Raw genomic sequence first — 23,901 nt, 5'->3', positions numbered from 1 at the left:
ATCAAATTCACTTTAAACTTGTCTTCCGTTATCTCTAGCACAATGTGTGGGTAACATTGAGGCAGTTATAGATGGAGAAAAATCTGCTTTTTTCACTTGAACTGACAGCATCTAATAAATCGATGAACGCCGGCTGCTCGTACAAAAAGCATGACTCATTGTCCCGTTACGCGTATTGTACGCTTGCGCCACATCTTCTCTCTTCCACTCGTATAAATTATATATGCAATAATTGTATCAATGTTTTGTTATGACGTGGTCACGTAAAACTATCGTCCATAAACTGACTTTACAGACAACTATTTTTTTAGGTTAGATATCGATGTTTGATTTTTTAATTAATACAACATATAACAGAGACTAAATACTTTATTTACTACTTGCAGTGACATTGATCGTCATTTATAATCTAGATTATTCATCTTTCTCGTCTTGTTCGAGGATTGTCTTGAAGCAGAAGGGCTGGAAGACGTATCCCAGACCTGAGTAGAACTTGCTCATGAACTCCACCCTGTAAAATGATTAATACTTTAGAGAATTATATACTAAATATAGGGCTTTAGCCAAAACGTGATTTGTCAAGCGTGACTTAGTAATAGACGTAGAATTTAACACGAATGGAGAGTCACGCTCCTCGCAGGATTTCTAGTTATGGTCCGTTTAACAAAAGTTGAAGTAACGTCAATTTACTTTAATTTACTCAAGAATAATCCAAGCCTGTGTTGTGTTTCGGAGGAGACTGCTTGATGCAAAAAATTTTCCTAATTTGGTTCGACCGGTTATCGTAAACTATCTGCAATATTTACTATACGTTACTCACCAGTGCAAACGCAGTGTATGCAAGAAAGCGGAAAGACCTTCCATCATGACCAGGATGGCCAGTGTAAAGAGCGCCCAGAAACAGAACGCCACATACAGCTTAATAGCGCCAACGTAACCATCCGTTCTCAGTCCCATAGCTAACACCATGTTCCATAATACTTCTGACAGCTCTGTAAGCATTATAAATTGTTTGTAACATTAATTCTAATTCTTGGGAACTATTTATGTGTTAATAATTTCTAAGATCACGAAGTCTGTTTAGAATAACTTTTGTGTTTTATGTAACCTAACATTAGTTAAGTTACATATTTTAATAGACAATAAAGGTGCAAACGAAATGTTAGCAATTATCGAACACTTGAAGCCAAAATGACCCCTTCAGTTTTTCCTACACTCATAAATTATAAACATTCTTGTTTCCAATAATGTCCATTAAGTCTTTATAGATAACATAAGTGAAATAAAAGTTAAGTTAGTTTTTCGTTAGTCTAACAATATGTTAGGTAACGCTGAAGTTTTAAACCATTGAAGACTTGACCCAGCTTCGCACAAAGAGTTTGATTCAATATATTTGAACATCCCTTCAACAACTGCCACCGAACTTAATACCAGTATTTTTTATAAGATGTAAAATTGGATTTTTAACACGACTAACAGGAAGTATCTCTTTACCTGCGTGAGCCAATGATAAAGCCCACAGCCGCAAATAGGAGGCTGTGTGAGAGATGGTACTGAGGACGTATTCAATTGTGTGAATGGCTTGATGGATCATGATTTCACTGAACTCCTCTTCCTCGTGGTCGTGTGACTCTGCTTTCTTCGGCGGGGCTGCCTCGGATATGTCTGTCTGTTCTTGCATTTCAATGCCTTGGTTTATGTTGCCATTCGAATGTTCGGGCTAAAAGAATATTTGTATATGAATTATTGTAATTAATTATTATTCTTACGTCCCTTTCTGTCAAAGTATGTTAACGTGATGAAAAGACTAGTAACTAAAGTTATTAGCCTAGTAACGTAAGTCTAGATTTAAGTCTGATTACAGCATAAAAGTTTATTCTTTGCCAACCTTTCATATTGAAAAGTGATGTAACAATGTATTTAAAAGTTTTGAGTGAAATTTTTATTTACCTTTTCATGTTTCTTCTTCTGAGTAGCGAGCAGGTATAGTGGTTTGCCCAATAACATAACCGGGATACAGGCCAAAGAGACCAGGACAAATACTCTTTGAACCAATCCCTGACCGTCGAACATAAACTCTTTGCACCCTGCCTCAGGTTCTTGGCTTGAGAATAGCATCATGTTGATGAACAGGATAAGTACTGATGGTGCGCAACCTTGCTTGTACGCCTCGTCTACAATATTAAACTAATTATTAAAATCGAATTCAAGATTGTTCTATCGAAAGTGAATATTTGCAAAGTATGATATTATAATATTGCATACAGAACTTATTTGGTCATACCTGTTGAGAAAGTACTGTATGCAAGCCACTTGAAGAACATCATGAACACCATGTATAAGAAGAGCAGACACAGGAAAACGACTTGGGGCAAAAACTCCAGGATGATTGAGTAACGACGCTTGAAGAAGCTGAAATTATTATTTTTGGCGTTACCGACATTGTATCCTGCTCGAAGGACCAACATTTATAGTTTAATATTCTGTTTGAAAGAGGTTGTAACGGTAAGGTAGGAACTAAAAGGCTTGTTTTGTAAATTGTTTAATAAGGACAACACTTGTAGTAATTATCAATTAGTTTTAACATAATAAAGAATTGGTTTGTAAAGACTAAAGTTTAATTCTTACTTGTAGTTGACAACACTCATGCAGACACCGAAGATCATGTGGACGACACCGAAAATGATTGATAGCTTCATCTTGTATGAGTTGAGGAAAATGATCTTGTTGTCAGCAGACTGAAATAATTAATAAATATGAAATATTTGTAAGACCTAGTCCAACGATATTTTTAGTGAACATACAAAATGCAGCTCCATATAATCACAGAAATTAACTTATGTTATTGCTACTTGTGATTATTTCGGTCACCATTTTTGAGCTACTATCAAGATATTTAAAAGATCTTTGTATGTACATTAACTAAGGGCGAAAAATACTTTTTATTTAACCTGGTTTAAAGGTTTTAACTACACAAAATGCTAGATATGATTCCGACGTGGCATTCTTGTTTATCTGAATATCCAATTTGTTTTTATATCAATATATAGTCAAAACCATTTACAACATCGTTCAGAACAACATACCAGTTATATTGACCAAAAGCAAAGGTCCCGGTTGAATTCTAGTGTATTAAGTTCTTGATAACAACGTCATCGGCTATTACGACTATCGGTTTTTACGACCAAGTATGAGTCCCTTCCATATCGTTTTAAAAGATTTTGACTGTACTGAGTTACTTAGGTCTTAAATAATTTTAATATTTACCTGCCAAATAGGATCAATACCGATGAAGTAAGGTGCGTTAACGTAAGAATGTTTCGGGTCCAAAGTAAGTGCGGCGTTATGTTCTAACGTGTCATTGTCATATGGTATGTACCATGTCGATCCGAAGATATTCATCGACTTCGAGAAGATATCGTTATAGACTAGTCCGGTGTACATTGAGAAAAGACCCATGAGAAGAATGATGTAACGACCAGCGAAGAAAATGTTCCAGATTTCGTTGTTGGACTTCTTTTCAGCAAGAGACACCTCCTTGACCACCATCCAGAGTCCAAACATGGCCATTATACTTCCATGGCCCAAATCTCCGAACATCACCGCGAACAAGAATGGGAAAGTTATGATTGTGTAGAGTGCTGAAACAGATACAACGTTAATCTTGACACACGCGTGTAGGTGTAGAAGAGAAGAGAAGAGAGGAAGTGAAAGTTATCAACTCTTTGTTTATTAAACGCTATATCTTTATTTCAGAAGTTATATTCTGATATGTGATATTATTTTGAAAGAGATAGATAAATTCAGCTGCAGGTTTGAAAAATAACGCATTAGAAAAATAAAAATTTAATTTAATTACTAATAACATATTTCCTATTTTCTTTATTGAATTCAAATCATGAGACGGGAACTGGTGCACAATAGTTACCTGGGTTACATTCCCTGTATGATGCAACTCCGTAAGCATCAATGAGGGTCTGGAAACCACGGGTGAAACGGTTGGTCCTATTAAAGGTTGGGGGAACTTCATCAGTTTCAATGCAGTTCAGGAAAGATGGGATTGAGCTGCCACACGCGTTCTATAAACAGTAAACGTTAAGGCTTAGTATATGTATCGCTGTGTGAATCCGAAAAAAGAAGAATAGAATACTTAGGTTTTTCGGAAAAAAAAATCGTAGAAAAATTTTATTCGTCCGCATATTCGGCAAATATAAATTAAGTAACAGAAGCCTCGGAACAATAATGTCCAATTCCGATTACACTTAAAGTTCTTCAAGGAAAGAGTGTTTAGATTTTTAAAGAACAACACACAACCTTCTGCAGTGCAAGTGACCCTGGTAGACGTTATAAGAACAGGTGAGCTGCCAGTTTGCTCCGTTCTATAAAAAAAGAATAGCTTACCGAACCATCAGCTAAAGCCTTTTGTACGTTGGGCAAATCAGAAGTGGGCACCCAGCACTCTCCGATCAGACACTTCTGGGTGACGTCCATGTTAAACAGGTTCAAAGTATGATAGATCGCTTTCATCTTGCGGACCATGATGGACCAGCTCTGCAATTCCTTTGCAACGCTCACGAGAACACGCTGTCTGTGGTCGCGGGTTTGGTTGAGAACCTGAAAAATATTAATAAAAGTTATAATTGAGCATTTCATCTAAGTATCTTTAATATTCGATAGACAAGATTTAAATCAAATATTCCAATTCTAGTGAGCTATCAAGATTTCTTGTTGGTATATATTTTGAGATTCGAGTCCTCAATAGCTTATTGATTTTAATTACTTCTTACGCCATAAGCTGACAAATGTTGCTTACCATGTTAAGATCTTCAAGTCGTGTTCTAACTCCCTTGACCATGTCCTGTCTCTCAGAGTTAGATGGTGGGCAAGGGTACAGCGAAGCATGGAAACCTGTGCACACTTTCTTGATGCGGGACTTTAGCTGTTCTCCTTGGAAGAAGGCAACAAACACGGTCTTATAAATTTCATTACCCTGGGAATAGAAAATTAATTGATTTAAAAGAATTTATTTCAAAGCACTTATGATTAAACCAAAGGTATAATTATTAATTACCTAAAAAAGATATGATACAAAAACTTTTCTTAAAGTTAACTAGGCACCTGGCTAAATGTCATCGTCGCCAAATCAGGTGCCAAGTTGATTTGTGCGTGTTGTAATTAAAGAACGACGCAAGTCTATTTCTATTTGGCATAAAAAATTAGTGGAAAAAATATACACAAAATTTAAAAAAAAACAGACTTTCAAATTTGGGGGAGATCCTAGAATCCTTGTAAATGGATTTGTAACTTATCTTCTTGTAATAATAGATAATACTTTTTTAACTCGAATACTTTAGGCTCGAATTTAATGACGTGGAATAAGTGATACCATGATGATAACATGAGGAACATAAGGTTCTAAAATAAACGTATTTTCTTTTCTTTTCTTAACATGGTTATTTGAAATTCAGCTATCCTCTACTCCACTTTCATGGCGAATAAAGACTCTCATTTTGTCAGTGCTTACAGAAGTAGGATCCTCAAGAGGCTTGTCCAGCTCAGCACGACGCAAGAACACGTTTCCGCGAGAAATACGCCAGAGCATTCTCTCGAATGCTGGAACGCGCTCACGCTGTACCACACCTGCTACGAAGCCAAGGCGCCCTCGATTGGCAGCCTGCTGACCAGTCTCGTCGGACATCAGCGATCTGGTATAAAAATAAATTATAAAAAAAATCAAGACTATAACAGCTATAGATAAAAAGCAAATCTTCGCTTTAGAAAATCAAAAATACGTCGAAAAGTTTGACCCGAAAATCAAAAAAAAAGTATGAATGGTACTCCGCCATATCCTGTTCCTATACATATTATGAAGCTCAAAAATTTAATTAATTTACTTAACTAAAACTCATAATGCCACACAATGGTGTGCATATTTCTCTTAAAATCCAGAATTTAACAGAGAATTACATTATTACGTTACCAAATTAATATTGATTAAATAGGGGAGTAATGTCACTCACTTAGTCAATGAATCCATGCCACTTTCTTCTTGGGCAAGGAAAAATGCTTCAGTTTTCTCCAAGACGTGCTTCAACTCAGTTAGTTCTAAGTAGTTCTGTTTCAGGTTGATGGCGTTGTGGGACAGCTCTAGGATTTCGTTTTCCGTCTTCTCCAAATGCGCCTAAAATTTTTTATAAAGTTAGTTATAATAAGTACCTAATATTTGAAATTCTTTTATATAGGCAGTTAAATCAATAAGATGTAGGTACCCCTTTATTGTAACATAGGCATTTTTGGCGAACTTAAATGGCCATGTTACCATAACGTTAGCTTTGTCTATTAATGTTCAATTACTTTTATCTGTTTCATATATATTGTTTATCTACGTAATCTGTTTTAAGTTTCTGTATTGTCTTCGCGTTTCGTTTTATAATATGTATATAAGCTGTAAGATAAAATAAATAAATAAAAAATGGAAGGTTTTTTAACAAAGGTTTTTCTCTGCATAAAGACGTAATTTTACATTACGATCTAGGACTAAGAGTCACAGCACACCGTGTGCTACCTTTATAAGTAATTATAGCCCAGTCATATTAGGGGTTTCACCTCGGAATGAAAGATAATAAGCTGCAAATTGGTATGAACCTTTGTTTTGTCATTCTAAATGTTGTCTCAAAAGTCACAATCGTTATCGTGTCCGCGTCTCAAGATATTCAAGGTCAAAGGTCACAAAAATCGGTTTTTCGCGAATATCTGGCTTCCTATCGGTTAAATGAGATTTGCATTTATTATAAAAGTTGTAGGCTATAAAATTCCCTACAACTTTTGTTTAAACTTTTTTTTCATACGACCAACCGTTTTGAAGGTAGAGCGCGAAGTGCACATCGTACAGTCATATACGGCCTAATGCAAGGTCAAGCGTGAGTTATGGTTATCAGTACGTTATAAAGTCAATTATTTACAATAATTATAATTATTAAACAATGCCTATTATTTATGTTCTAACTGTTAATTATTTATATTTAATTAAAGTAAGTAACTTGATTATTTATATATAATTATTCATATTTAACTATTTAAGTATAAAATATTATTAATTCTGGATTATATATTTTAGTTTTATTTTAAGTTAAAATGATAGTAAGAGTATATATTTTACACATATTTTGATTTATTATTAAATACGGCATAATATACATTTATCAAAATGTGAGTTCAAATATCAAAAGTATCTTTGTTGATTTTAATTGTAATGAAATTGGAAATGGAAGCTAATTATCTTCTTCTTCTTCGTCTTCTTCTTCTTCTTGTCGCTCAAAAATGTTCGATTCATTGTCATCATCCTCATTATCTGTCATGTTCATCTCCAAACCTTCCAGAATATCGGGATCATATGTATTTTCTTCATCGGGATTACTTGGATACAGTGAAGCGTTGAGGCAAGCTTGTCCGTTGCACTGGCCGCAAGCTAAAGAACATTGTAGCCCTGATTTTCTGCATCCACAGCGGGAACCACAACCATTTTTGCAATTGCAAAATATTACGTTTAGTAGTTCGGCTGGTGCTGGAGGTAATAACGTTCGTATGGGCTCCAGGATTTCATTTTCAAGCATCCAGCCCCATTCTTGAGGTTCTAAGTCCTTCTCTAACCACGTTTGAATCTGGTAGTAGAAACGTTTTATGTGTTGATGAGCTGCTACACTTGTTGGTGGAAGTGTTGACAGTTGTACAGGTTTATGACTGTACGATGTGCACTTCGCGCTCTACCTTCAAAACGGTTGGTCGTATGAAAAAAAAGTTTAAACAAAAGTTGTAGGGAATTTTATAGCCTACAACTTTTATAATAAATGCAAATCTCATTTAACCGATAGGAAGCCAGATATTCGCGAAAAACCGATTTTTGTGACCTTTGACCTTGAATATCTTGAGACGCGGACACGATAACGATTGTGACTTTTGAGACAACATTTAGAATGACAAAACAAAGGTTCATACCAATTTGCAGCTTATTATCTTTCATTCCGAGGTTGACCCCTTTTCTTACCTAATATGACTGGGCTATTAGCGGCCCGTCCCGTGCGAAGCCGGGACACATAAGCTAAGACATTCATTTCTAAAGAAAATGTAGATATTGTTCTTTAACATTGTGGAACATTTATTTTTTGAAAAAGTAGGAATCCTATTTTTTCTTTGAATTAAAATAGTCTATATTAAACCGTAATAATGTAGCATTCAAATGAATTAAAAGAATTTAGTAAAATCGGTCCAGTACTTTTTGAGCAAATTCGTTACAAACATATATACAAATCTTTCCTCATTATAACATTAGTATACATTTAAAACTAACCCAACTATGAAAGGATATTTAACATAAGAAAGTGTACACTAGATTAGATACTCTGTTCTTGAATATTAAAAAAAATATTTTTAATCTGTAGATTTCAACATACCTCAAGGTCGATAATCTCCCTCGGGTTGGGGGCTCGTGGAAGATCCTTGACAGATGGAATGTGAACTTTGTCCTTGTGCACTTCCGCCTCGATGTAGCGCAATTTCCTCTCCATCTCATCGCAGCGACGCACTTCATTAACGAACTTGCGTTGGAACGCGTTTACGTCTGGGTTTAACTGGAAAAAAATATATAAAAAAATTCTTTAAGACAAAACAAAATATCTGATACAACTTTTGCATAACATCAGGTGAGCCCGTTTGCCCCCTGTTCTATAAAAAAATGACTTTTGCTTATTCGACAGTAATATTTATTTTAGATGTTTCGTTTTTTATTTAGAAATAAATCAGTGGCGCTACAGCGTTTTTAAGTCTGGGTCTCAGATTTCTGTATCTGTTTCATGATCATTTATCTAATACGCAAGCATTGCTTAATAAATGATCTGTGGAGATGATTTCTCCAATGTTTTCCTTAAAAAAGACTATTAGTGTACAACCGGGGTTGGTACCTACGGCCTCAGAAATGAAAGTCGTACTCTGAACCCACTATGCCAAAACTGCTCTTTCTCTGCTAAAAAGTTTATTAGAATGCTCTTGTTTTTGCACAATGATTTTGTTGCTTTGTCTCATATTAGAGATGTTTCACTGACTAGAAAACTTAAGGCAATAGTTATATAAAAAATAAATAAATTTACATTACTTGTTATGCTAACGTATAGATGTTATCGTAATCACATTAAAACCGATACGTCGACATAAATTGTTAGCGATAACTACTCTATTGTTCTTCAAAGATGGACGTTATTTCAAAAAATTGATTTCTAAAACATACTAACGTATTGTTCTTATATGTTTTAAATGTAAAAAGATATTGTAATGACACTAAACTCACAATCATTTATTCATATATAATTAACACAATGTACCAGTGGCGAAGGGTGAAATTTTGGCAAAGGGAAGCCGGTCCAAAAAAATGTTGAACAGCACTCTATATGAATTAAAGCCATAATAACAAACAAAATCCACAGTATTTAACCAAATCTGCGATTAAATTACCTTACAGAATCAGTCACAGTTTAAATAACACAAATATTAAAATATAACAAACGAAATTATCACGCACCAGTGGTATAGCAACACATGTCACATACTAAAAATAATCTATTTTCAACCAAACGAAATGGAACGCGAAAATATGCCAAAATAAAAAGAATATGACTTGCGAAGGATTTCATTATAACGCTAATTCTTTTTAATTTTGTCGTGTTTTCTTTCTCCCGTGCCGTGGTTCAATAACAATAATTTCTTAGTCTCTTTCTAATAGAGGAGAGGAGAGAACTGCAAGCCGGTCGCGATCAGCCTTATCTTTCTTTAAATTTTACGTACAGTTAGCGAGCATTAGAAAGAGATGGTTTGACACGCTCTGTCTCTTTTCGCCTCATAGTAAAACGTTGGCCGAGATAAGCTGTAATTCGTCGAGTTACCTTTAATGTAATTTAGGTACGAAAAATTGACGCGCTGATTAATTTACGACTATAAAATGAAATGTGATACTTAGGGTATTGCTAAGAATTACTATTGCTATTGTAAATCGCGCAGGCATTTAATTAATAATACTTTGTTAATGAAATAGAATGTAAATACTTTTGTATGAATATGGAACTGATTTTTGAAAGGTAACCCGGTGGGAATCGGCTTGTATGGACTCTTCGCCACTGCAATGTACACTTATGAACGTCAAAAAATAAATACATATGTAAATTAAAATTTTACATTTATCAGGTCTCAAATCAAGGGAAGTAAGCGTAGAACGAACGAGAAGAACTGGCAATAAACTCTCCGCCACTCTTTTTAGACGTTTTAGACAATGTTTGTAAGGAGTTGCAATCATTACACCATGTTCCATGACAACCTAAGTAATAATTTACAACAAAAAATTGTCCTCTATCAGCAGGAGGCATGAAGAAATAAGAGTACGCAAATACATTCCCGTCTGTATAATCCGCTTAGCGAATTTAGTCACATGGTTAGTGCAATTTTATTCCCAAATAATGATAAAGCGAGTACAGTTCACACGACTACTTCAACGGGTTAAAACTAATTTCTCCCTTTGACTATTTCAAAATACATAAAATATTGTGTAAGTTGTATGTAATAAACACTTCTGATACTAAGGGCCAGTTTTTTGATCCGTAGTTAACTCAACTATTGGTCAAATATCGTTACTAATAGTTAAAATTCAGCAAAATGCGTTTTTTGATCCGTGGTAAGAGTTACTAATGGTCAAATATCTAACCATTAGTCAGAAAAGTTAACTACTCAGTGTAGGAAGGTTAAACAAGATGGCCGCTGGTTATTCATAAAGTAACAGCTGATTGTCACAGAAATCAAGCTATGATAAATACATTTATTATAAGAAAAAGCAAAAAATTCAGTAACATGTGGTGGAAAGAGCATTTAGAGCGTGGAAAAGAAGGTTTCCCTGCATAGGTTCACAATTAAGGGTGGCTTTAAAAAATGTACCTACAGGCTATCATTGTTGTATATTGCATAATATATTTATATAAAAGAGGGAATATCTGCCGAAAGACGATGGAAATTCCACACTTTACCTTCTATAGCAGAGCATTAGAATCATTACTAGCTACAGTACCGCGGTAGTAAATGATGAAGTATATTAATAAATAATATTAAATTCATCATGTATTTAAAAGCCTATAATATTAACTCATATGTAACGTACTTGCAATGAACTACAGCTATACATAAGTAAGCGACCTAGGATGTTCTTTAGGACTTTCTATTACATATATGAGTTAGCATCAATCTACTTTATTATAAAACAATTTAAATAAAACATGTGAATAAATTAATAAAATGTTTAATTATAACATAAATACAAACAATTTTTATTAAAAAAAAAACAAGACAATATTACAATACCGTTACCAGTCATGCAGTTTGAAAAGGTAAACTGTTTATGGTTAAAAGTTGAAATAACTAGAATTTTAGCACAGCATTAGAATTATTACTAGCTACAGAACCGCGGTAGTAAATAATGAAGTATATTAATAAATAATATTAAATTCATCATGTATTTAAAAGCCTATAATATTAACTCATATGTTACCTACATACTTGCAATGAACTACAGCTATACACTAGTTAGCGACCTAGGATATTCTTAAGGGCTTTCTATTACATATATGAGTTAGCTTCAATCTACTTTATTACAAGAAATGTTAAATGAAACATGTGACTAGATTAATAAAATGTTTAATTATAACATAAATACAAACAATTTTTATTAAAAAAACAATACATGAAACCTTAAAGCAGCAATTTAATACATATTTACTACCTAATTGTCTCTTCTTGCATTTCACTTGCATGGATTTTTGGCGGGCTTCAAATCAAATCATTTATTCCAATTAGACCACCTAAAATGGCACTTTTGAATAAAGATTATTCTAGTTGCCGCTTCCAAAAGGTAGTTTCATGTGGAGAAGAATGGGCAAGAAACTCCACAGTTAAGTTCTTTTTTTTTAAATAAAATTTAGAATATTTGTATACATAAGTTAAATAATTATATGTGAAGACTATGTACTCCTAAAATAATATCACTATACAGGTCTTTATTGTAGTTAGTAATACTAAAATAATGTGTTTGTAGTATTATACAACAAAAAATAATATGTAAATTTAGATCTGCAACCAATTGATTTTGTCAAGGCTCTATGATTATCCTATGAAGCAGGACCAGTTTATTTCACAGCAATCTTCTCTTGAATATAATCCTCTAATTTGGATTATACTTGTTTACAAATGTAAATTTTCACTTATTGCGGAGTTTTAATGTCACAGGGTATTTTATTGTAACTTTTAACCCAATATATACATAAATGATGTTTGAATTTTGGCTAATCTGAAAGATGGTTCAGCTACTTCATCTTTATTTCTAGTAATGAAATTATGTCTAACAGATTCGTGACAACAAAGTTTATAACTGGCTCTGACAGCTTTCTTTTGAAAAATAAAAATGGATTCAATGTCAGCAGCCCGACCCCACAGTAAAATCCCGTACGAGATTATGCTTCTTTGTGCAGCAAATGTTTTCGATTCTCTTCCTTAGCATAATTCGGCAAATCACGCTCTCCCTTTTTGTTTTTATAGATAGCTGGAGTGATCCATTTCTTTTCAGGTTAGGACTGGGTAATCCTTGAGTAGCATCATCAATTTGGTGGTTTCTTTTTCAGCCAAGTTAGTACGGTCCCTTTAACAAAACATAAATGTATTATTTTTTTACGAAACACAAGATAAGCCGGAATAAATAACACAAAAATATGTTTGTACTTACTTGTTTGCCCGTTGGCTGCTTGCTGACATCGTTATTTATATATTTTAGTATCTTTATAGGTGTAAACCGTATTAAAACAGAGAAAAACAACTTTATTTATATTTTGATTAATTTGACACTTCAAACTTTTCAAGAACAAATAACGAATGAAGATGTCAAAAATGGATTTCATTCACTCAGTTTGTCTAGTGTTGTCATACAAAATAAATATTCCCCACAAATAAAAAACATTTTATTTGAGAGCTGGTGCGGCTTGTGATGCGGCTGAAAAAGCTAAAGTCTACAAATACAGGGGTCTAGGCTCTGAATATGATTTTGTCCCATTCGGTGTCGAGACCCTTGGTCCGTGGGGTCCTAGCGCATTAAAGCTTTTTAGGGAATTATCAAAAAGGTTAGTCGACATCACAGGAGAACGAAGAGCTGGCAGCTACCTCGCACAAAGAATTAGTCTAGCTATTCAAAGGGGGAACGCTGCTAGTATCTTCGGAACCTTGCCTAAAGGGACTCCTTTTAATAATATTTTTTAATAATTAAATTTTAAGGTTAGTTATTAGATATATTTTTAGTTTGTAATTGTATATAAATATTTATTAGATATAAAGTAATATGCAGAAATTATAATATAAAAACATTTTTATTGGGATGTCATTGTTCATTGCACTGGCAACAAATTGGCCAGTTGTTAAGTTTGACTATAGTTAAAATAGACATTGAAAAACGCATTTACGATTTTACTACTGGTTAGTCATTTAACTATAGTTAAAGTAACAAATGGTCATACCACTTTTTACTACGGATCAAAAAACTGGCCCTAACAATACTAAAAACGATGTAATTGTTATTCCAAAAAAACACATTAAATTGTTAAAAAACAATTAATTAATATACGCTTATCTATTTCGAAATTGTAATGAATTTAAAATTTGCGACTTTCTCTCTCGCTCCACTGATAACGAGTTAAAACATCGTTACTTGTACGTAATAGAAAAATAATTCAGCAATTCTCCTTACATTATAACTAGTATGGTCATTAATAGTGTTACATAAAAACTCTTCTTTTATTAACTTTTTAATTATTTTGAATTTCGAATACGTATATTTTCAGTCGATTACGCGCCATTTCACATACAGAAGCCGCTGCTGTTCGCAAAGGTACAACGTGGTCATCCTGCGTCAGTGATGGTTTGGTGGGGAGACCCTAACTCCGTCGGAGGTCGTGTACAATATTATATACAATAATAATATAAGCTTATTGTAATTCATGTACAGTACTCGAATATATGCATTTTTTCGGTTAAACTATGAACATGAAAAACATACGAAAGATTACAAAAGAAATAGCAGACTTTCAAGTATATAAGTAGTACCCATTATTTTAATAAATACGTAATATTTTATTTATAATTACATCATATTTGCCGTATTTTACCTCTATAAGTCAAACAACCCGTACGTTACGTACGTTAGACTTAGAAACTCTGGGTTAGTGAGAAACCTTTGTAAGAGAAAATGTGTCGCGGTAGGCCACCATCTTTATCATTATTTACGACATTTCATACATACAAGTCTATTACATGATAACCAAGTCATCGTGTAAATTAATGCATTTCAAGCCTTTAAAAGTAAATTTTATAGATTACTGAAATGACCTCAGTATCATGCGTGTCTGTGAGTTTGGCCTCGAACGTACGAATTAGCAATGCTTGATAACCTTTCTTTAAACCAGTTCTTATTGAAGGTGAAACGCAAACTAATAAACAATGTCAACTATCTACCTAGCTACTATTTAGATTAAAGAAATGTTACAAGAGTGTATTGTCTACGCTCCATAACAACACTAGCGTCCGTTTCTTTGCGTAATACGATTCAAAGACAAAAAAAAGCATTATAGACTTTTTTTAAATATATGTAGTCGACTTCTATATACTACTATCTGTTAAAAAAAAAGATTTTTAAAGGCAAGGTTTAAGAGGTAGAATTTATTTCCCTGTATTAATAACCTACTCAGAATGTTTACCTTCACATACAGAGAAATGTATAGATAATTGTTCTACTATCTATAGATAAGTCAAGAAAATACTCAATAAGGCAAATCCACTCTGAAAAAGGCATAACTTATAACAATAGCGCAAACGGGGTCACATGTTATCATTATTTACATAAGTAAAGGTTTCTAGGCTATTCAAGAGTTTCCAAGTGCGATATAAATTATCACGAAGGATTATATGGAATTAATGAGTTCTAGAACAACTCATAGGTTTATAAGTGGAATCACACGTTCGGAAAGTTTTATGTTTGTATATGAAATAATATTGAGTCCAAAGATAATCAGAAAAATTATTGCCGTACCAAGTTAATGGTTAAGGGAGCGTCAAGTAAGATGTAACGAAATTGGGCGGGGGGGGGGGGGGGGGAGCCAAAACGTTACGCTGCGGGTGCTGGGATTGACTTATGCGTTATTGTTAATATTATTTTCGACTTTCCGATACTTTACACCACATAAACTTTTAGGTTTAATCACTAAAGTCACGTGGTAACCAAACGTTTTAATATTGGGTACAGAAAAACGTTACGGAGCGTTACATGGGGTAGGGGGGGGGGGTTAAGAATCTCCAAAAAATGCGTGACGTAATACTTGAACGCGTGGGTGTGTGAGGTAGGAGATACAATTTACGGTCACCTCGTCTAACTCTTTTTAGTTTTAGTACCTTTAGTGTTGTTTCCTAACAAATAGAATGTATGCATACAAATTATGATTGGTAACTCACGTCTCTGAACTGCACGGTGCCGGCCTCTCCAAGCTCGGAGACGGAAGTATAGGCAGCCTCAGGCTGTATGAAGAGTTGGCACAGGGCCATCTCCTCGCTCCGGAACATCGCCCCCATATTGGCGGTCTATTCGGGGTATACTTTTCTTTCTGAAAGGTATAAATTATTTAAGTTTTTTTTTTAATTATTTTGTTGGAATAAATTTCTTAAAAAATAAGATCAGATCTGTTACAAATGCTCTAACAATGCTAAAACAATATTATAGTTAGAAAATCATTAGCCAAGTAAAAATAACTTGCTTTGTCTAATGTGGTGTCTAACTCAATAATAACACTTAACGAACAAGGAATAAATAACACTTTTTCAAATGTTTATGTTACCGTCTTGAAGATTTGTTTGTAAATATTTATACTTGTAAAAGAAAAATTATTTGTGAAAAAAGATTTTAAGGCATCTATCAATCTGTAGACACTTTCATTATTTACTCTAAAAATTCAATACAATCCGATATACAGAGTGTAACAAGTATTTTATAGCTTAAGATATAATACAATGCCTGAACGGGAAGATTTTTCTGTGGCATAATTTTAAATTGGGCTGAGATTACAGCGAGACGGAGACATTATAGGTTCCTCTGTGTTGTCTGTTACTTTGGTGTTTCTTTTTGTTGTTTGTTTTATTATTCTGGCCAAAACAAGCGCTTATAATTAATATAAAATTAGGGGTACTGGTGAAAACCGTAACTTGACTCATTCATGGGTTCATAAAACTGAAAGCAAGTGAAGAATATGAAATTTAAGAATGTATGATAAACTAAAGAGCTAGTTTGGTTACAAGTGATGATATTAATAAGACTTTGTTTGCACTTTTTATTACATGTAAGTATGTAACATAACTAACGGTTACATAACTCTCGCAAATCTCTATTTAATAAAAATGCATTGGATTTTGTCACACATTAGTCGCGTTTGTTTCTCGAACACTATAATATACTCATCCGTAGTCATAAAAGTACTTTTGAACTTTTACAGTTTCCGATTTTATTTAACAAACTAAACTAAAGTAACAAGTTATAAAACTTTGCTGATTATTTTGAGTCATTTTTCATTACAATAATTCCACTGTGTGCATTGTAACATTTCCTGTAATAAATTACATCATACGGCCCGCGTATGAATGAAAACATCATCATAAATTGAAATCTAATACTAAATATGTAATGGCCGTATGAGTGATGTAATCAATTCAAAATTAAACAATTGCTATTTTGCTAGATGCAAAGATCGTTATATAAAATGTGGTTATAGTCCAAACTATGACGATAAGATGTTTTTGAATGATTTTAAATAACCTTTACCCAAAAAACCTATTTTTTAATCTTAAACTGTATGTATTAAGATTAGCACATTTCCTTAATGGCGTATATGATTCCGTAAGAGAGTAAGACATTCTTCGTCTGTTTAGTTTATCGAGAAATGTTTTTTCTACTACTATACGATTAGCCATTAGAACAGTTATTGTTTCCATGGAAATCAAATTGGAAGACGTTATACTTCTCTCTGATCTTATAAAGAGAATTTACAAAAGAAAAGTATTTTATGCCTGTATATTACCGTGCCTTACATAGGTACGCATGTCAAACCTGGTCACTCGCTGATAAACAACAAAACAAACTAAGTATATCAAAATAGTATCGAAAGGAGTGTTCTAGGTCTGAAATTGTATATTATTATATTGTTAGTATACAGGTTTCTCACATATTTATTAGTATTTATTTTTGATTTTTAGTATTTCACAATTTTATGTAGTTAATAAGTTAATAAAACAAAGGCTATTATTATTATTTACACTTCTCTCTGCCAAAGCTAAGGATTGTAATCGATTATGCCTCCTGAACGATTTTATGAGTTTTTGTTCCTTACAATCTAGTCCTTGTTTTCCACCTTAATATGGTTCAAGGCTGTTTTAATAAACAATGATTGACTGGAGTTATCAATGATTGAGAGTGCTTTATCAATCTGCGTTATTATTGTTTCTATTACAAGCTTTTAAATTCTTCAAAACTTATATGTCACTTAGTATCAAGATATTAATATTTATTGTATGGATTAGTAATTTCGACGAGTCATTTGTATGACATCGGATCTCAATTGTAATCAAGAAATTCCTTTGGGTGCACTGTGCATATTTGACACGTAATAATGCGAGACCATCAACAAACTAATATTACATTGCATGTTATGTGGATGTAATAAAAATATTGAAGAAATCATGTAAAATTGTCATTTCTTGAAATGTGTGCTTTGTCTAATGAGAAAGATCGCTCTAAAGCGTTAAGCCAATTGCCCACCTCGTCATATAATTATGTAAATTGTATATTTATTATTATTAATGTATTCAATTAATAAATATATGGACATTCTATTTGTTTTTAGTTTTATAATTAATATTAAAAAAAATTTAACAATGAACATAAGCGTGCAAAAATGTTTACAATTAGGCAAGCCATGTTACATTTAAGTATGAGGTAAGTCAAGTATTATGCTAATTAAGGCTTTAAGTAAATAAGTAACGCTTATTACAGGTTTTGAAGCCTGTCTTTTATGGACTAAATTTCCTTTTAAAACATGTAAGGAGAACCACTTACGATAATCTAGTTTTAATTTAACGTATATATATGGCGGCGTATCCCAGCCTGAACAACTAGACATGGAAAAGTATTTTAACACCACTTATTTAATTAAACATAATAAACAGCTCAAATAGAAGAACAGTCTTCTTCTTCCAACATGTTTCTTTTGTACCTACAGACGGTAGATACAGACAGGCACAGGAGGCTGATCACCCTCTTGCTTGCTTGCTGGATTGATCATAAAACAGATACAGAAATCTGAGACTCTGACCTAGGTTTTTTTAATTTTTTTTTTATAAAAACACTCCTGCCTTAACAGGTGACCCTTAATTGACACGAGTGCACAATAATAATACACTTTACAGACGAAACGCAAGAAAAACAAACATGAAATTACAAAATACAAGAAAATTACTAAGTAACTGTAGGAACTAACAATTAATAAAACTTTTGCCAGCTCACTCAACGGACAATGAAAAAGGTCCGCTAACCTATGTGCAAGTAAATTAGTAGTAGCACTACACATATCGGCGGTATCACTTAATATCAGGTGAACCTCCTGCCCGTTTGCCCCCTGTTATAAAAAAAACTAATTTTTTTTATATCCTTAAGATACTAGTACACTCTCCTTACTCTCATACAATGTGAAACGTCCGAAACAATATCCTATCAGACGAAAACAAATACGCTGGTTGTGATATAAAAATATTTTTTGTTTGCTATACAAATTGATTAAGGAAATCGAGATGGTCCCGATGCCCTATTGTATTCAGAAAATGATTCTCGACAATAATTGTCACGCTTTTCGACCTAGCTCAGGGTCGACATGCATCGCTACGTAAAATAAAGGCTATACAAATGTGTTCGGATGTACCAATGGTTTTTCTATACGAAATTAAAAAACACGTGTGTGTGAATGTGTTAGAAGTTATACTTCTTTGGGGTAACAACTAACAAGATAAAAATCTATGCAAAAAAAAATTCTATGTATGTTGAAAAACGACACAGACGTAAGAAAAAAAGTAATACATTGAAAATTATTAAATTAATTATTTTATTATTATAATGCATGACCTAGTTATATAAAACTAAAATGTTGACTATATCCAATTTCAGGGTGTCGGTTTTTCGTGCGATGGCGTGCGCGCGCGTCGTAAAAATTTACTATCATCATTTTTCCTTAACGCGCCAAAAGAAGTATAAGTTTAAAACTAAAATATTGAGTATAGTTTAATTCAAGGTATCGTTTATTTTTGCCAGGGAGTCTCTTTAATCGGATAATTCGTTTCATAAAGGTATTCGTCCTTCAAGTCTACTTCTGAAGACTCGAATGGTCCAACCTTCAACGTAGCTTAATTAAAAGTTCAACATTAAGTCAAAGGACACACTACATCGGTGTTTCAGCAGAACATGGATAAACAGGAACTCCTTCCATGATTTATAGATAATAGAGTAGATATCAATGTTATACTCTTTCATTCAAGCGGAGGCTTTATAGGTCAGCTCGGGCTGTATTTGCGAGCACAGCTCGGCCCGAATGGGCTTTATTTATCGCGTCTAGCGCAAGGGCGTCTCCTGTGAGACTCCAACCTCAGCTTAGAACCATCTTGTCAATCGCTTGAAGGGCAGTACGGAAGCTCACTGGAGTGAGCTAAGTACGCAGTAAAGGTCCTGAGGCATGCCTTTTTATAGGCCGCATCTTACTTAACCTCCAAACGCCAAACGTCTGTTCCAGGTCTGTATCAAAAATGATATTGTCAGCTGTATGTCACACGTAGTCAACCTGCGTTCTGTCCTATAGAGAGCTCGATTCTACTATTGTATTGATCTACTTTTATCATTGGTATCAGATTATTCAGCTTCATGTTAAAAGTTGCACTATTTATAAATGTCGCTGAAGGTCAACGCAAGGTTATTTCCGAGTCGCTATACTTCCTATATCCAACTTTAAGATTATCCTGTTTCATTCTTAACACACCTTGAATAGTACCGGATATCGTAATTTGATTCGCAGAATATAATTGTCCAGCAAAAATGTATCTGGCTGTTTGAATACATTTTAATATATCCATATAACCATCATACAACTATTATGATCAAGATTACGATATATAATTATAATTTTCTATTGTACACAGCAATAAACGTACCATTGTAAGATGAACAAAAAAGTAGAAAGCAGCAAAAGAAAAAGAGGAAGACAACTTAGTAAGATAGACCAAAATATTAAAGAAACAGCATATGGTATAGCAGAGAGTGGCACAGAGCAGAAAGGAATAGCGGTATTTGGACGAGACCTTTGCCAAAGATTTAAATAGAAACGTATTTAAATGAGAAAGTATCTGAATTAAAAGGCTATTATTATTAAGCGTACCTAGTTTAATAGTACGATTTCCAAGAAAATGTTTCAAGTCGATAGAATACTACTACAGAAATCTGTCTACTCATTAGGCGTTACATAGTTTTAGAAAGTTATTTCAGAAGAGGAAACAAACAACAGGAAATTACCTATGTAATTAGACTGATTTGGGATTATTTGTTTAACATTACGATTCGTCATAATCCAATGACGAATTCAAGTTGTAAATGACTTCTAATAAACAACTCGTAGGTGTCGGGTTACCTTACATTATTATTCTGTGACTGTTATCAAATCGGTCGTACCCTGAATAATGCATTATTATTTTTATGAATCGTCTCTCTGGACTGAAATAACATCACATCTTTACAATCGCTCTATAAGACATTTTTTTTTCTATTTTACTAACAAGAATATTTAATATAATTATTACTAATAAGCGGACATACTGTTCTCGTACTTGATCCACGTTAGGACCAGTGTTTACTTTTAGGCACTAACGTTGCATATATAAATGTATATGTTATGTACATATATACCAACACTGAATGATGCCGATAAACTTAAACGGAATTTTAGGAATTCGTATGTTCCTATAATCTTATCACAATATTTGCTTAAACAAGTAGGTAAATGACATGACGGGTACTTAATCATACAAAAATATGCATAATGGCGGATTTAATGTTTTTTTTTTATTACAAACTCCTATTACTTGGAACTAATGCAATGTTTTGTCTTTACTAGTATGTGTATATGCGTAACATAACACATGAGGCTGTACGTAAATCACTTAAGTGTTTGAGACCACTATTTTACACACGTGTGTGTGTGTGTGTGGATGTCGTAAACTTATTTATAATTAAGGCTTCTTGAGTCTAATACAACTATGAGACACTATCGGTTAAAAAGATTCATTAGAGAACGTAAAAATACTATACATATAAGTGCCATATATTACATATGCATTGCTTACAATAGCCTTTATTTTTTTCAGAGCAATGTACGATAAGAAAAATGCAGATTTGATAACATGCCATGCGGAATATATTCGAATGATTCCCATATAGAAGTACCTTGCTAATGATAAAAACGTACCCTTGGAGTGCTTGAACCCTTGGAGTCACAACAGGGAATTGGGCAGCATGGTAATTAGCTAGCTAGAGCTGCCACTATTCATGCCGTTTCTATTGCTAGGGTTATCGGATTTTTGTACTGAAGTAAGGTTCGGGGTAATATTTTCGGCAGCGGCAGAAGCAAGGACGGATTATTAATGTGCTGTTTTGCACAATATGCCTTAGCTTGTTCTCAAATAACGGTGTTTAATATGTACATGTAACTAGAATCGCATAACGTATGCGATTTGCGACACACGAATTTTAACGTTAACTAGCTAGGCTTAAAGGTAATCGCAACAAAAAACCCCAAATAAAATACATTTTAATTTGACGAATTATAAACTCATCATCCTGTGATCATGGCTAATAGCACAATGATTTAAAGAAACCCACATAAATGCTTGTGATAATTAAGTAATGTAATTATTAATTTAGGTTTCTAATCACATCATTATCAAATACATTGGTTTATCAACTATTCAATGTAGTCTTGTCATGATAATATCTTGATTTATTACATCCAATCTATCACAATACATTGACATGCAGATAATGTAACTTAGAAATCATCCAGATAAAATAAGATTGCAACTATCAACAATCAGTATACCAGTGATGTACTTTTAAGTAATTTTAAAAAGTTACACGGATGATATAGATAAGAGTACGGAATTTCGCGGTTTTTACGTGGACTAACATTGACAGATGTCAAGTCTAAATATTGTCAATGTCAGCAAGATTCTTCATAGATACTTTTTTCATTCAAATCTGCGCATGTACTCTGTAACTTCTAACTTCCCATAGCGTGTGTATATTTCGTTGTAATCTCAATATCCGTCGCTGCTATCGCAACCTTCATGCAATATATTCGAAGCTATTGGGAGTTACAGATAGCGAGTGGTGGAGAAAAAAGTTATCGGCATTTAAGGCGTCTTTAATTAGTTTTTAATATAACACAATATTTATGATAAACGTCAGTGTAATCAATGACAAAGGTTCTAAAGCAACTAAAATTACATAAACACTATGAATTATTATAATAGTGTTTATACAAGCGTTTAAATACAAAAACAAATCCATGCAATGAGGTCATATGACATCCTTATAGTACGCGAATGCATTTTTTCGTATATACCTTCCAACGTTTATATTCCTATATGACTGCAAAAGAATTTTTCTATAATAGATATGCTTTGCGATTTCCGTGAATTATAGAATATTTATTTAAATTATTCGTTTTCGGTGTTTCGCTTCTTGTTCAAACAATTACATAACGAACTTCAAGAAATCTCAAATAATGTTGAGTATATTTTTAGGTATAGACACTTAAGTGTAAAAAGTTAAGTGCTGTTATGAAGCAGACATTTCGTGGATTCTTAAACAAATACATTTTGATAAGGATACGAACCCAGTCTTTTCAGAGTACAGACATGTATCATGTATGTGTATTTAAAAGGACGAATGATTTTCAAGTTTTTATCGGAATAATAGCAACGTCTATTAAAATAAATACGTAATTATGTGGACGATAATTTCGCTTATTAGCTAAATTATACATAATGATCAGTTTTTACCAATGCAATTATATAAAGAAAATAAATTTCCAATATAAAGCTTAAATATTACGTTTAAATTCTTTTAATGAAATATAATTTAACATTTTTGTTAAGCATCCATACCAAATAACCTTATCAAAATCAAATAAGGAATTCAAACATTGTACATTTATGGCAACAATTTCTTCGAACATTCAAGTTATGCACGCCTAAACTAACCAGCAATAAATATCTATAATATAAAAATAATAATTTGTACGTACCAGTCGTGTGTTTTAAACAATGGAAGATCGTACACGTTTGGCGCGACTCACGCGCAATGGCAAACTGAGTGTTCTCTTTGTAAGGTTGGTGCCGCCGGCCATGTGACTTGACGTGAGAATTGAGATGTATTTGATCATATTCGAATGAGTTCATGATCAACTAGGTTTTCAAGTACTTAAAAACGTGGTCCTTTAACTTTTCTACCGTTATTTTGTGATATTCGTTTGCATAATTTCTTTAGAGAAGTTGCCGCATCTTATAAAGCCATAATATATTTTATGGAGATACATTCCATTGAACCTGTTTTCTATTTAAATATACAAAAGGAACGATAAAATAGATAAGGATAGAAATATAAAAAACGAAGCTTCGCTTCCATATAAAATCCTTAAAATAGAT

General features: G+C 33.3%; 1 protein-coding gene and 1 long non-coding RNA gene across 2 annotated transcripts; both read right to left on the bottom strand.

Annotated features, from left to right (window-relative positions):
* Window positions 1-351: 351 nt before the first annotated feature.
* On the bottom strand, window positions 352-23,631 carry LOC110995620 (V-type proton ATPase 116 kDa subunit a1). The gene is made up of 15 exons (XM_022262876.2): window positions 23,502-23,631; window positions 15,574-15,722; window positions 8,451-8,627; window positions 6,021-6,181; window positions 5,525-5,705; window positions 4,814-4,990; window positions 4,402-4,614; window positions 3,929-4,079; window positions 3,268-3,641; window positions 2,629-2,738; window positions 2,285-2,412; window positions 1,951-2,174; window positions 1,495-1,720; window positions 821-992; window positions 352-511 (listed from the first exon to the last, which is right to left on the bottom strand). The coding sequence occupies exons 2-15, from the start codon at window positions 15,688-15,690 to the stop codon at window positions 415-417; spliced, it is 2,508 nt and encodes an 835-aa protein (XP_022118568.1). The 5' UTR covers window positions 15,691-15,722; window positions 23,502-23,631; the 3' UTR covers window positions 352-414.
* Window positions 11,709-13,030, bottom strand: LOC123690660. The gene is made up of 2 exons (XR_006751258.1): window positions 12,806-13,030; window positions 11,709-12,721 (listed from the first exon to the last, which is right to left on the bottom strand). It is a non-coding gene; the product is annotated as an uncharacterized LOC123690660 (long non-coding RNA).
* Window positions 23,632-23,901: the final 270 nt, after the last annotated feature.

The sequence above is a fragment of the Pieris rapae genome, chromosome 2 (assembly GCF_905147795.1).
Source record: "Pieris rapae chromosome 2, ilPieRapa1.1, whole genome shotgun sequence".
NCBI classification, from domain to species: Eukaryota; Metazoa; Arthropoda; class Insecta; order Lepidoptera; family Pieridae; genus Pieris; species Pieris rapae.
The sequence above is the reverse complement of the archived record's forward strand: the minus strand, read 5'-3'. Positions and strand labels throughout refer to the sequence as shown.